Source organism: Pristis pectinata, chromosome 5 (genome assembly GCF_009764475.1).
Source record: "Pristis pectinata isolate sPriPec2 chromosome 5, sPriPec2.1.pri, whole genome shotgun sequence".
In the NCBI taxonomy this organism is placed as follows: domain Eukaryota; kingdom Metazoa; phylum Chordata; class Chondrichthyes; order Rhinopristiformes; family Pristidae; genus Pristis; species Pristis pectinata.
This window is the reverse complement of record NC_067409.1, coordinates 35,422,722-35,438,711: the sequence shown is the minus strand read 5'-3', so window position 1 is coordinate 35,438,711 and position 15,990 is coordinate 35,422,722. Positions and strand designations below refer to the sequence as shown.

General features: G+C 40.0%; 1 protein-coding gene across 1 annotated transcript in view; it reads right to left on the bottom strand.

Annotated features, from left to right (window-relative positions):
* Positions 1 to 15,990, bottom strand: part of cubn (cubilin (intrinsic factor-cobalamin receptor)) — a 264,528-nt gene that overhangs the window by 79,667 nt on the left and 168,871 nt on the right. The window contains 3 exon segments of the mRNA XM_052016186.1: positions 5,065 to 5,214; positions 5,778 to 5,937; positions 11,770 to 11,957. Coding sequence (XP_051872146.1) covers positions 5,065 to 5,214; positions 5,778 to 5,937; positions 11,770 to 11,957 — 498 coding nt within the window.

The window sequence follows — 15,990 nt, the reverse complement described above, 5'->3', positions numbered from 1 at the left end:
GCTGAGTTCCTCCAGCATTTTGGATGGAGGGATGCCAGGGTGATGACATGTGAATGTTCTGTTAAATTTTCAATAACCTCTATAAGTGTGACTTGACAAAAAGGTGGTTGGGATGTAGACATAACTGATACACAAGGGGCCCAGCTTACTAGATTCAGTTCTTAAAATCAGATGTAGCAGGGAAGTGGAATGTCACCTTGATTACTAATGAAGCTGCAGGAGATTACCTGTAGATTTGGACCACTTATCCCCAAGGCATGTGTTTTTCTATCATGAGTTTATAGGCAGGTGACTGTAAACTGTCTTTGGAGTGGATGAGGTGGGCCTGTTAGCAGAGCAATGTACTGGGAAGAGGGGCTAAATATGTATGAGAATGTAAGATACAAAGTTGTACCTATAGTTATCAACTTATCTATTTGGGGTTGCTCACATGACGTAATTATCGAGTCGTCACAATGTACTAAAGGCTAGCACATATAGTCCTCCAGGGAGCAGCAGATACTATGGGAATGAGTAAATACCTGTACAGCCATCAACATAAGCAGACTTTGATAAATTATGTGGTGACTGGAGCAAATACTGAGACAAGCTTAGTGAATATGATAGATCTACATGGGATTCAGATGCAGATGTATTCCCTGAAACAGGAGTTAAAATGATTAATGGGAAGAGGAGCAGATTTAACCTAAAAAGGTGCAATGCTAGGGGATTGAGGGCCCAAATGACCAGATCCTTGATTAAGATGATGGAGGACACTTAAGCACCATCAATTACCTAATTGACTTGGAAGACAAGGATGTGACCCAACTAACCTAAGCCAGCATCTGCTATAGGAGCTTAATAATTGGCCAAATGAAACATAACTTCAAATGGATCCAGAGAGATGAAGTCCCAGGTGGATTAACCACGCTTAATGGTATGCTGCGGCAGACAGCCTCAAATATCTGACTATGTTTGCTAAAGAGTCAATACACAGGAATGGTCATATTGATCTCAGCAATAGGTCAGGAGGACTCCCTGTTACCTCAATATGAGGTGAGTAACGTGGTGATCTGGAAAAAGGATCAGTACACCTGACCATTGAAAGGGATTGTGAGGTACAGGGATGTAGGACCCTTGACAATCTGCCAACACCTGGCAGGGGATTGGACAGCTGTCTTCAGTGGCTACCTCCGGACCAGGAGAGACCAGTCTGTCCAATTTGGAACAGACCCACGCTGTTGATAGGGTATATGGAACATATTATGTCATCACTAGAGGAACTCTGTTTTTATATGATAGAATAACATGCCAGGTAAATCAGACTAGCATCTGTTTTACATCATGTCACACTTTTATAATAGGGGAAGTATGGATTTTTTATATTCAGACTAGAACAGAATGGACATATGGTGCAAGAGATAGAATAATAAATGACTTGAACAAATACAAAGTACCCCTTGGGGTGCCCAATTCTCATCTCCTAAAACATATGGTACAGAAAAAATAATGGATTTACTTAAATAATAAATTAAATCGAGGAAGAAATCAGGACACATTGGGAAGGAATGAATAGGGTTCTGAGGCAGAAGCCTGAAGATCCCAAATGTGAATTAGGGAATGAATGTCAACATCCATCCAGGGATCAGAATTTTTTCTCATGTTTTGGTTGCTAAGCAACTTACATTGGTGCTGTATTTAGGAGTTTTCAGCTATGTGCCTCAGCAGTGTAAAAATTAAAATAAAGGATGATATCAAAATAATTTATGAGTATTACCATTTGTAATAACAGCAGTAGTATCATTTAAAAACTGAAGCACCCCAACCTACCAACTGGACACAGGAATCAAGGAGGTGAATTTAGTGGTGGCTTTCTTGGGCAGGTTAGCTGAGAGCTAGAAAAGGGGTTGCAGGTAAGGTTAGCTGAATATTATATTACTAAAACATATAGTAAGACTAAGTGTATTTTTGCTTGCATAAGTTAGACTTGGTTCAAATCGCTGAGTTGGAAGGCTTAGCCTACAATTAAGAAATAAACGGTTCATTGAAATGTTCTCTTAAAGGTAACTGGAGGTCACAGGATTATAGCAGTCTTTGGAGCAACTCCATGAGGAGCCTGGGTTTGCACATGGACACAGAGGACAACACAGATGGAGATTTGATTACTATAGATAGGATCAATGGTATAGCTCAGATTTTCTCAGAAGGCACATGTTTTGGAGATAAAAGGCTCCTTAAAAAAAGAGATAACAGGACTCCGAGGTGGATGGTCTTATCCTGAGATGATTAATCTCTGCAGAAATGCATGTAGGTGACAAGGTCACTAGATATGGCTTGGAAGATCAGCCCTGTTGAGTACAAATGACCTCTGAAGAGAGTGGTTAATCACCAAGTATTAGTTATTAAATTAAAGGACCGTCTTGTGTTACGAGACCACTCAAATAATGATCAGAGGCAAGGGTCTCCAAGGTACATAAGAGTCAGGAAGGAAAGTGATGTCAGAAGTAGCTGTTCACTCACCTTCTTGCTTCAGGTTGGTTAAAAGATGATAAATTAACCTCTGTACATTGTTGAAATTGCTGTACCTCATCTCCAAATTGAGTATAAAAATGCCATGCTTTGTGCAATGGGAGAGAGTGTGTGGCCCTCTTGCAGAAAAGATATCGATTGAATAAAGAAGCTTTTGTTTTCCTCCAGAACGGACTTGTATCAATGATTCTTTTACTCCAAAATAGATTAATTTACTGCTCAGTGCTATCCCAGCTTTTCTATCTATGAAATCCAGGCACAGCCTGTTATTCACAACCAAAGGCACCTACAGCCACAGGTGTTGCAAAGGCAATGAGTTTGTTTCCACTAAACAACTCAAAAGCCCATTCACACAGTCTCACCATGCAATATTTTCTAAATAAGTCCTCCCAACTTCATCTGTGCATCTGAAGATCACAAAACCTTTGATGTCTGAAAGAAGTATTCCTCACTCATTATGTAAAAAGAGATATAAATATGCCAGGAACTCAAAGGAAGGAATGTTATTCTCATTGTTATTCAAATTCTGCTTTCCACAGAAAAAAACTTTCCATGTGAGTTTTAGAATATCTGCTTTATTTATTCCTTCACTGGATGAAGTGCTGCTGCCAAGATCAACATTTAATTGACAATCTTATACTGCCACTGAGCCAAGCTGGGACATTTCAGAGGGCAGTTAAGATTAAACCACAGTGATGGATCTGGAATTACATTGAGGCCAGACCCACTAAGGATGCCAAATTTTCCTCTCTTGAAGGACATTAGTGAGTGTTTAAATAGTGCAGTGCATGGTTATCACTACAGTTACTTGCTTTTTTTCAGATTTTTAAACATTTAATTACATAAATTTAAATTCCTCAGCAGTGGTTGGGTTTGAAATTGTGTTTCTGGATCATTAATATAACTGTCTGGAATCTAGTCCATTAACTGAAGCACTATGCCAACTTTTGCACATAGCAACAAGGAGATCCTTGAAAAAGTCTTCTATTTATGCTTGTAGATTTTTTGCTATCTTTCTGATGAGACATGAAGCTGAGGCCTTATCTTCTCTTACAGATGAATGTGAAAAATTCTATTCCAGTGTTTCAAGGAGTGGGAGAATTATCCCTGCCCTCCTGGACAACTTTCATCAATCAATCTATGTCAGTGGAATGGATTATCCTGTTGGTTTATGGGAGCTTGTCATGTGCAAACCGACTGCTGGTTCTTCTCACAACAGCAGTGACTATATCTCAAAAGTAGTCCAATGGCTATAAAATACTTCAGGATATCCTGATGGGAATGTGAAAAAAAACATTTAGGGTAGTGGATGAGGTGTCAATCATGCATGCTGCTTTGTCCTAATTGGTGTCAAGCATCGTGAGTGTTGTTGGAACTGCACTCATCTACGAAACTTAAGAGTATTCCAGTGTACTCCTGACTTGTGTTTTGCAGATGGTGGAGAGGCATTAGGCTGTCAAGAATTGAGTCATTGTTGTAGCATCTGATCTGATCTTGTCACTGCAATATTTATGTGGTTGGTGCAGCTGGGTTTCTGGTCAATGGTGACCCCTAGGATGTCGATACTGGGAGATTCAGTGATGGTAATGCCTAAGAATATTAAGGCTAGGTGGTTGGTTCATACTTGTTGGAGATCATCATTGCCAGGCACTTTAATGATGCCAATGTAACTTGCACTTATCAGCCCATGCTTGCATGTTATTAAGGCCTTGCTGCATGCAGACATGAACTGCTTTATGTGCTGGAGAGTAATGAATGGAATTGAGCATTGCAAAATCATCAGCAAACATCCTCACTTCTGACCTTGTAATGGAAGAGCTGGGCTGATTGACCTCCAACAGCCACAACCATCTTCCTTTGTGCGTGATGGGAGTGCTTTTGGAGCTAACATAACATTGGACTCCAGTTTTGACACAGCTGCTTGATGGCACTCTTGGCCAAATGTTGCCTTGATGTCAAGGCCAGTCACTCTCGCTTAGAAAACAGTGAATTTAAAAGAACTCCATGGTGTTGACTGCTGAAAAATGGCTACTAGTGGTGGAGAAGTTGAAATCAGATTACACAGGAACCCACAATTGGAGATATTGAGAAAATTTAGGGCTCAAGGAGATTACTGAGATAGGGAAGGCCAAGGTCATTGTAAGATGTGGAAATCCTATTTTCTTCTACATACTTTGAGCCTTTTCTAGGTTCAAACTCTTAAAAGGGTGGGCATGAACATTGCATTTATTACTCTCATCTAAGTGACATTTCCAACAGCTGGAATTTCATTGATAATTGTGCTGAAAAATGCTTGCCTTTTGAAGCTCACAAATTGCAATTACTACTAATGTCTACTTGCAATTACTTCTACTGAAGCTTTGAGCTACTTTCATGGAATAGTGGAAAAATATTCAAAACTTTGGGCAAGGGACACCCTGTAGTAATGATGCCAAACCATACACCATGGAAACAACAGATTCTTTTCAAGTTTATGTCTCTCTCATCGCACTTTCAGTTCTAGTTGAAAGACATAATGACTATTTGTCAACAAAACATGACAATCTTAAATTATACCTTCTATATTGAATGTCTCGAATTGTAGAATTGTGAACTGATGACTGGCAGCATTGATCAAGTATTCACAGTTTAGGTTTGGGTCATAATAGCCTGGGTAGTTGGGTGACATAACACGTCCAGCAGAAGCAGTAAAATTGGCCCCACATCCTAAAATAAATGTAAAACACAGCTGGAGTTAGTATAATCAATCTTCATATGTTCAAATCAGAACTTCTAAAATTCAGGTTATACGTTGCAATTTTCAATTGAATCTTGTTGTGGGTACAACAATTTCAATTTTCTTGTTATTCCAGGGTGCGAGACCACACTTTAGATTGTAGACAGTAATGCTAAGGGTGGGAGTGGACAGAGTCTAGCTCTGTGTCTTTGGCACCAGTGACGTGAACAACTCAACAGCACAATGGTTTTCGTATAGCACAGGCCCTTGGGCCCATTGTATCTATGCTGACCATCAGATACCAATCTGTACTAATCCCAACAATTCCTCTTACTCAATCATAAATTGATGAGTTGCTGAGAGTGGGAAGATTTCATTGCTGCTCTTGCATGATGTGAAACACAACATGTTAAAACAATTAAAAAGATTTGCTGGCAAGATCTGGATTCTCAATACTTAAAAAAAAGCAGCTAATAATATTCAAAGCGTTTCTTGGGAGACTTCTGCATACAAATCAGAATACATTTCCAGAACTTTTAAAATACTGACTTACGGTTGGTGAAAGATGCCGAGAAGCCAGTTCCAGTGCTGCCTTTAGACTGAAATCGGACTGTCACAACATTAGCTGGTGCAATGACAGGGCCAGGTGGAGGAGTGTTTCCACAAATAGTAGCCAACAAGGTTTCATCAGTTTCAGAAATTCCTCCCCAGATCTGTAGATTTAGAAAGAAAATAATTCTTTCAGTTTGAACAATCATTTCACTAATTTTCTTTTGGATTGTCTCCAAATACTAGGCTGAGGTTCAGCAGCATACTTGCAATTGATTTGGAGTGGTGATGCAATTCCCTCACCACAATTACCCCTTGCTCTCTGATGAGGCAATTAATCTTGTCATATGAAAGGGGTCTCCATAATGGAAAGAATCCAATATCTAGGTTTCTTGTAAACACAATAGATCAAATGACTTCTTCCATGTTCTGATAAAAAAAAATCAGTTATAGCAAGAGAAATGTATTATTTTCTTCATAAAATAACCAAATATAATGTGAGGGAAGATATTTCAGGTCATTTGGCTAAATTCTTCTAGATTTCTTTTCAACTCCCTTAGTTCAGCAGCAATTTAGAATGGGCAGTACATCCCTGCAAAATCCACCTCCTGTGAATGAATGGATTAAAAAAAATCCTGCCTTGGACTCTACACAAGTAACTTAGTAACATGAGAGAGATAACCACTGACAAACTTGCAAGAAAATAAAACCCTAAAGTTTCTGCCTCACCTTCAAGATCAAAGAAGTCAAATATCAGGGCTTGCAAATTTGATAAACACTGGAAAAACAGGCATTGCACAGACAAAAATCACTTGAGCAGAGAGTTATGTAACCTTGAATACATTCACAGAGCTAATGCCAGTTGTCAAATAGAATATAGGCTTTTTGGTGCAAGATTTTCTTGTATAGCGACACCGCTTTTTCTGGCATCCAGCAAACAACAACCTCAATAGTAGCGCAATGTTCAAAATTCACCTCTGGGGAAATTTTCAACCATGTTAGTCTAACTGAGTAAAGAATAGCAGTGTTCACTCATGAAGGAGCCAGATTTACTAATGCTGAAGACTTCATAGTGCTGTTATTCAAAGGCCCAGACATTCAGTCATGAGCAAGGTGCTGCACAAAACTTCTGAAAAGTATACCTTAGGTAAAATGACCCAAACTGGGACCCCAATCCCCACATAATTTGATGGTTTCAGTAAGTTCCCTCTGAAAATATGATGGCTAGAAACGCCAGAAGAAAATGTGCAAATAGAAACATCATTCCATGTCTATCAGATGTGAAATGTGTAAAAAACAGGGCAAGATAAGAGTCGACATCCAACACTTATGCATTCAAGCTTCAAACCCACTTGCAAAAACAATCTTTGTATGGGTTATCCTGCCACTAGGTAGTTCTGTAACCACAGAAAATCTCCAAAGCAAGATCACACAGGTGTCTGAACTGGTCTCAAAGTCAGAACCTACCGAGGTTTTGGTGATTTGTGCCATATTTGATAGTTTTCTGTCCAGTGCAACAGCACAGATGTCAAATAAAGGTCAACTGTCATGGTGGGGAACCTTCGATTCTTTGTTAATGTGGTTTAAATATTCAGAGCAAGCAGAGGTATTTGACAGTACTGCAAAGTTTCCTATAGTGTAAGCATTAAGAGAGTGGTACTCACCCACTCCCAAAGACCTGATAAAAATCAAAAATGCTACAGATGCTGAAAATCTGAAATAAAAGCAGAAAATACTGGACACACTCAACAGGTCAGACTGCAATTGTGGAAAGAGAAAAAGAGTTAATGTTTCAGGTCTGAAACCCTTTGCTGCACCTAAAGTATTAACTTTGTTTCTCTTTCCACAGATGCTACCTGTCCTGCTGAGTGTTTCCACCATTTTCTGCTTTTACTCACAGCAACCTTCTTGCAGACGTTCCCTTGCACAGCAGTTTACATCTTTTCGTTAGCAGCCTGTACTAGTTCCTCTGCTCACCCCTTAGGGGACTCTATGACCTTCTTCCTACTATTGGTGCATGCAATTACTCCTTTTCTGGACTCTCCACAGTAGCTGGAAGAGTATGTCTTGTATTACACGTTCTTTATTACATCTTGCATTTATATAGTACTTTTAATGCAATGGAACATGCAAAAGGCACACAATAATAATCAATTGTCTCATTTTTTTATCATTTGAATAATTTTTTTTTACAAAGACTTAGTCATCTCTTTATAAAAGGGTTAGTTTTTACAATTTATTATAATCAGATCAGCTATGATATTATTAAATGGTGGAACAAATAATCTGCTGGAGGATCTTCATGGGTTGAGCAGCATCTGCGGAGGGACAGGAATTGTTGACATTTCCTTTCCCCCACAGATGCTGCCTGACATGCTGAGCTCCTCCAGCAGATTTTCTGTTGCTCTAGATTCCAGCATCTGCAATCTCTTGTGTCTTTATTAATGGTGGAATAGGCTTGAGGGGCCGAGCAGCCTACTCCTGCCCCTACTTCGTTTGTATGCATGTACCTTTTTCAGACAAAATGTTGTACCTAATGCGAAACGACTGCACTCACCAGGAAGTCTTGATGATTCACAACATTGTCTGTAATCTGAAGCAACGTGGTATGAAATCAAATAATGACACCAAGTCATTCAATAAGTCAGAAAATGATTAATGCCAGCTATATTTATAACAAGTTAAACTATCAAACAGTTTTGTTCACATTAAGTAATTTACAACAAAGGAAGGGAGAACAAATATGATGTTTAATTCCAAAACAGAAATCTGGAACCAGCTCATAAAGGGTTAAATATCTAAAAGCCTTGCTTGCAAACCTTGAAATTGAACTTTGGCTCTCAATGAATCAAATGGAGAATAATCTCTCCATGAACTACATAGTTTTATGTCAGTGCAGTAATATTCTGTTCCCATGGCTAGACATAACTTAATTGCTGATCCATAAAATATGCTTGCTTTTTTAAATATCCATTGAACCCTGTGAAAACAGACCTAGCTGTGTAGATCTGTCTTTTTGACAGAAGTAACCTACTTAAACAATATTAACCACCTTCAAAATTAATAAGAAGCTGATATAACAAAGCTAGCCTTTAGTTTTAGTGAGCACTACCTAAACAGTTTTGCACTAATATCTGGTACAAAATATCATTGACTAAATTTAGTTCTCTTTGGATGAGGCATTAGAGGCTTCTTTACTCAATAACAGTAATTGTTTGCAATTAAGACAGCCGCACATTAAAGATACTTGTGATGTAGAAGATAAATGGCATCTGATCCAAGCTTTCTTAGTTTCTGATTACTAACTCAGTTCCATACATTTTTACCCAGCAGCATCGGCATTTCATGAAATTTTAACATACGTTGTACTCAGCAAAGTCATTGTACTTTGTAAATCAAAGACTCATGGTGAAGAAGCCAAGGATGCATTGTTCTCAGATTTCCTCTTTGATGGTCTGATTTCTGTACAATATCCTTAGGCTACACGTGTTACACTTTAAATGAGTGCTACATGGAATAGCAGTGTGATCCAAGAGTATAATCAGTACTTTCTTTGCTTATCTTATGACTTAACAAAGCTACAGCTTTGTGATTAAGAAATTCTATCAATTCCACATTTTATTTTTTACATATCTTTTTACAAGTTGCTCTCACATCTGGATATTCCATTATCCACTTCACATGTGCAAGATGTTGTCATCGTAGTTACAAGTTAATGTCAGTCACAAGTTGTAGAGTTACAGATCCAGTTCCAGGCATGAACTTGTGAAATCCTTAATGGGCATTTATATTGTGTTGTTAATGGAAACTAATTCATTCAGCCAGTTTCCCTGCATGTGAGATTAAAGTGGTGAGAAAATAATTGTTTGTATGTGAAAAGAAAATGTGTGTACATGTGTATGTGTTGAGTGAGAGTTTGTTAATGAGTGAAAGAGGTGGAGAGAGAGAGAGAGAGAGCAAGAAAGTCTTGCAACAAAAAGTCTTGCAGTTCAGGTTGATGAGGCAAGATTTTCTGTAAGTCACTCAGAAAAAGAATTAATGGATTGTCTCAAATGCCTCACAGTAAGTAATGTCCTTGTCATAAATGATAAACTATGTATCTCAGTATCTAAGAGAGTCCTATGCTTTTGAATAGCCTTACTGCCACTTATATTAGGGCAGCAAAATTGTGTATGGTTCATGGCTGCTAGCCAGCATCTCTGAGTACTGTTACAACCTTTAATTGCAACATTGGTAAGAGAAGTTTGCTGATTTATGTTTCTTAACTTCTATCTGTCAAACACCTCCAGTGCCAAATTTCCAGGGGCGTCCTTTAAATTGTTCCCTAGAATTTCTGTAGAAGATGAGTGGGTCCTTGGGAAAAAATGGCATAAACACTATCAGCACAGCAGCAACTGGCTTCTAAATTATCTTACCGGTTGTAAGAAGTCTTAGGATATCCTGATGCACCATATAAATGCATGACATAAATGGAAGCTCTTTTCTTCTTCTTCCTCATATAATTTCTAATGCACTTATATCAATCATTTTGTGAATGACTGACTTTAGAACCACCTCCAAAACAAATTTCATGAGATTGTGAGTGGCAACTGAGGATTGCATTGTATTTATTATGGATGAATTATTAAATGATAATGCGTCTCTATGTGCACATTAAATAGAATTCAATCAGAAACATTTCAAAATATTTCTGTAATTTTCTTATCACCTATGTTCTGCAACATAGGCTGGAGTTAAATTTGTTCTTGAATTAAATTTAAATTTAAAATCTCCTAGTTATAATTCCTTATTTATGTTCCATTTTGCTGCTCTTCTCCGACATTGTTCATTAAAAGGTAACAGCAGAGTGGTTGGCAAATGGCAACATCCTTCTACTGTCTTGATGATTGAAAACCCTAGTTGAGGCTTCTTCTTCCAAGTGATCCTTGGCACTTAACTTTATGGGCTGACAAATTTCTTCTTCTTAGGCCAGTAATGCTGCTCGGAGCTGTCCTACATGTTACATACAAATATGGATAATAGGAGCAGGAATAGGCCATTGGGCCCTTAGGGCCTGCTCCAACATTTAATATTATCATAGCTGATCATCCACTTCAGTACCCTGTTCCTTCCTTTCCCCATATCCCTTGATCCCTTAGGCATTAAGAATTATATCTACTGCTGGTGGCTCAGCAACTTGCTGACAGCCATGACATGTGTGGGTTCTGCAGTACTATGAAATCCATCTATGGCCCAAACGCCCAAGGCCCTACCCCGCTAAGAGGCAAGGATAGGAGATGAAACCACCATGGATCGAGAGACAGTCTACATCTGCTGAAGGGAACACTTCAACTCTGTCCTTGACGTGAGTGTCCTTGCCTCCACTCCACAGCAACCTAGTAGGGCTAATCTGCAATCCTAAAACATGGCAATGAAAAGCTTCAGTCACAAATTCACAGTCTCATCACCCACATTTGGGAAGAGGACATACCAGGTGACCTCAGAGATGTTGTAATCATGATATCTTAAAGAAAGGAGACAAATCATGGTAACTATGGCAGGGTCCCCCAGCATCACCAGGGTCCTTCTGAATGTCTTCCTCCCAGTGGCCAAGAGCTACTCTCTGTCTTTCCAGAGACTCAGTACACATTATCTTCACCACACAACAACGTCAAGAAAATTTCAGGGAGCAGCACTGGTTATTATACATGATCTTCTTCAAACTCATTAAAGCCTTTGAGTCCATCAGTCAGGAAAGACCGTGGAACACCTGCCTCAAATTTGACTGCTTTAAGAAGTTCATATTCAGTTTGTGTTTGCTCTGTGATGGCATGCAGGCCACAATACTAACCAACAGATTTACAACAGAACCAATCTCAATAAAGACTTATGTCAAAGAAGTCTACTTTCTACAGCAAAAAATGTTGCTTTCCAGTACTGATCACATAGTGTGGGAGGTCTGAACATTATTTTGACTCTTTACAGTCTGAAAACTGTTTTTATTTCAAGGCACTAACCTTCACATAGCTGGTCTTACAGATATTAGTGCTGTCTGGAATCTGGAAATTCTCATCAAAAGTAATCTCAAGGTGTTTGCTGTCTTGGCCTGTAATCCTCCACGTACATTCACTATTATCGGGAAATTTCTGCGGCCAGTTTGGTGATTTGAAAGGGCCACTCTCTGCATGAACAAAGCCACCACAGCCTAGAAGAAAGGAAATATATTCATATTTAGGACTGCCGTGGCTCAAAAGCCTATAAAGTTATAAGGTAAAATCCTACACATTCTTAAGGGGGAAGGTGAGCCACCAGAAGACGTGGTCCACATCAGTACCAATGACATAGGCAGGAAGGGTGATGAGGTCCTGCAAAGTGAGTTCAGGGAGTTAGATGCTAAGTTAAAAGGCAGGACCTTCAGGGTGGTGATCTCGGGATTGCTACCCATGCCATGTGCTAGTGAGGCAAGAAATAGGAGATAGTGCAGTTTAACACGTGGCGAAGGAGATAGTGCTTCAGACTTTTTGATCATTAGGATCTCTTCCAGGGCAGGTGGGACCTGTACAAATGGGACAGTTTGCACCTGAACTGGAGGGGGAACAATGTCCTTGCAGGAAGATTTGCTAGTGCTGCTCGAGGGGTGGGGGCAGTTTTCTAGCGTCGGGGGGGCGCACACCAGAGTAGCAGAGCAGTGGAGTGGCTGTGGGGAAAGCAGACGTTAAGCCTACAAGCAAACACAGAGATTGATTGGTTGATGCGCATGATGGGACTAATGTTCTGAGATGTGGCTATTTCAATACGAGGAGTATTGTAGGAAAGGCAGATGAACTTAGAGCATGGATCGGCACATGGAATTCTGATGTTGTAGTCATTAGTGAGACTTAGTTGCAGGAGGGGCAGGACTGGCAGCTTAATGTTTTGGGGTTCCGTTGTTTTAGGCATGATAGAGAGGGAAGTATTAAAGAGGGTGGCATTAAGGGGGAGGGGTGGCATTACTCATCAGGGAAAATGTCACGGCAGTGCTCAGAGAGTACATACTGAAGGCTTCATCCACTGAGGCAAAATAGGTGGAACTGAGGAATAAAAAAAAGGGATAACCACATTAATGGGACTCTATTATAGACTTCCCAATAGTCAGCGAGATTTAGAGGAACAAATTTGTGGAGAGATAGCAGACAGTTGCAAGAAAAATAAGGTTGTGATAGTAGGTGATTTTAACTTTCCACATATTGACTGGGACTCCCATACTGTAAAGGGATTGGATGGGATAGAGCTTGTCAAATGTGTTCAGGAAAGTTTCCTTAATCAATATGTAGAGGTCCCAACTAAAGAGAGCATGATACTGGATCACCTCTTAGGGATTGAGATGGGGCAGGTGACAGAAGTGAGTTTTGGGGAACACTTTGGATCTAGTGATCATAATTCCATTAGTTTCAAGATAATAATGGAGAAGGATAGGACTGGTCCTAGGGTTAAGATTCTAAATTGGAGTAAAACCAACTTTGATGGCATCAGAAGGGATCTGGCAGGTGTGGACTGGGATAGGCTGTTTTCCAGCAAAGAGATGCTTGGTAAGTGGGAGACCTTCAAAAGTGAAATATTGAGAGTACAGAAACTGTATGTTCCTGATAGGATAAAAGGCAAAGCTAATAGGTTTAAGGAACCTTGTTTATCGAGGGGTATTGAGGACCTGGTAAAGAAAAAGAAGGAGGTGCATATCAGGTACAGGCAGTTGGGATCAAATGAGGTGCTTGAGGAGTATAAGAAATACAAGAGGACACTTAAGGGAGAAATCAGGAGGGCAAAAAGAGGATGAGGTTGCTCTGGCAGACAAGATGAAAGACAATCCCAAGGGATTCTATAGCTATATTAAGAGCAAAAGGGTAGCAAGGGACAAAATTGGTCCTCTTGAAGATCAGTGTGGTCATCCATTCATGGAGCCGAAAGAGATGGGGGAGATCTTAAATGATTTTTTGCATCCGTATTTACTCTAGGGACAGATGCAGAGACTATAGAACTGAGGCAAAAGAGTAGTGAGGTTGTGGACTGTATCTGGATTACGGAAGAGGTGGTGCTGGCTGTTTTGAGTTGAATTAAAGTGGATAAATCCCCACGGCCCAACAAGGTGTCCCCCTCGGACTTTGCGGGAGGCTAGTGCCAAAATTACAATGCCCCTGGCAGAGATATTCAATACATCCTTAGCTACAGGACAGGAGGATAGCTAGTGTTGTTCCATTGTTCAAGAAAGGCTCTAAGAATAATCCAGGAAATTATAGGCCAGTGAGCCTGAAGTCAGTCATGGGTAAATTATTGGAAGGTATTCTGAAGGAGAGAATATATATAAGTATTTGGATATATAGGGCCTGATTAGGGATAGTCAACATGGCTGTGTGCATGGCAAGTCATGCCTAACCAATCTAATAGTTTTTTCAAGGAGGTTACCAGGAAGGTTGATGAAGGAAAGGCGGTGGACATTGTCTACATTGACTTTAACAAAGCCTTTGACAAAGTCCCGCATGGGAGGCTGGTCCAGAAGGTTAAGTTGCTTGGCATTCAGGATGAAGAAATCAATTGGATTCAACATTGGCTTAGTGGGAGAAGCCAGAGTGGTACTAGATGGTTGTCTCTCTCACTGGAGGCCTGTAATAAGTGGTGTGCCGCAGGGATTGGTGCTGGGTCCGTTGTTGTTTATCTTCTATATTAATGTTTTAGATGATAATGTGGTAAACTGGATCAGCAAATATGCAGATGACACCAAGATTGGGGGTGTAGTGGACAGCGAGGAAGGCTATCAAAGCTTGCAGCATGACCTTGACCAGCTAGGAAAATGGCAGATGGAATTTAATGCAGACAAGTGTGAGGTGTTGCACTTTGGGAAGACAAACCAGGGTAAGACTTACACAGTGAATGGTAGGGCTCTGAGGTGTGCAGTAGAACAAAGGCACCTGGGAATACAGGTGTATAGTTCCTTGAAAATGGTGTTACAGGTAGATAGGGTCATATAGAGAGCTTTTAGCAGTTTGGCCTTCATACATCAGGCCATTGAGCACAGGAGTTGGAATGTTATGTTGAAGTTGTACAGGACATTGCTGAGGCCGAATTTGGAGTATTGTGTGCAGTTCTGGTCACCTAATTACAGGAAAGATATCAATAGCTTGAAAGAGTGCAGAGAAAATTTACAAGGATGTTGCTGGGACTTGAGAACCTGAGTTACAGGGATAGGTTGAATAGGTTAGGACTTTATTCACTGGAGTGCAGAAGAATGAGGGGAGATCTTATAGAGGTATACAAAATTATGAGGGGTATAGTTAGGGTGAGTGCATGCAGGCTTTTCCCCCTCATGTTGGGTAAGACTAGAACTGGAGGATATAGGTTTAGGGTGAAAGGTAAAATATTTAAGGGGAATCTGAGGGGAAACTGCTTCACTCAGAGGGTGGTGCGAGTGTGGAATGAGCTGCCAGTGGAAGTGGTAGATGCGGGTTCAATTGTAACATTAAAGAGAAGTTTAGATAGAATGGATGGGAGGGATTTGAAGGAATATGGTCCGGGTGCAGGTAGGTGGGACTAGGCAGAAGATCAGGTCAGCATGGACTAGATGGGCCGAAGACCCTGTTTTGGTGGTGTAGTACTCTATGACTCTATGCTAGGAATCTGAAATAATCACAACTGTTTCTGGAGAGAAAGAGAGTTAATGGCCTGGATACTTAATTCCCATATACTGTATCTATGGGCAACTTCTGGATTTTCCCCAAATATGGAAATCCAGATGTTAGCGTGTACAAGTCACTGTTGTTTGTCCAAACACTACCCATGGAATCCGGCTTCGCGGTGTGGCTTTGGGAGAGATCTGCATCATTTATGATAGGGAATCCATACAAACATCCTGTGCCAGGTAGGACCCAGCACATGGACTACTTCTCCATTAATTTTAATGGAGCTGAATGGCTGTGAGATTCCAAATTTCAAACTCTTAGCCAGGGACTAATAGGTGTGCAGCATCATTTAGTCAAAACTTGATCACATTGAAATAATTTGTTCAGTATTGCACCTTTTTTAAAACAAGCAACTTTAATTATGTTCACAAACATATCCTGATAAACTGATTTTGCTAATAAGAAATTCAAATAGCTCATATATTGGATGGCTTATAGTACTTGCTTACTATGAAAACCTAAATAACACCACCAAAAGATAAAAAAGTAGGATAAATTGAAATAAAGCCAATGGTTGGTCTGCTTTGT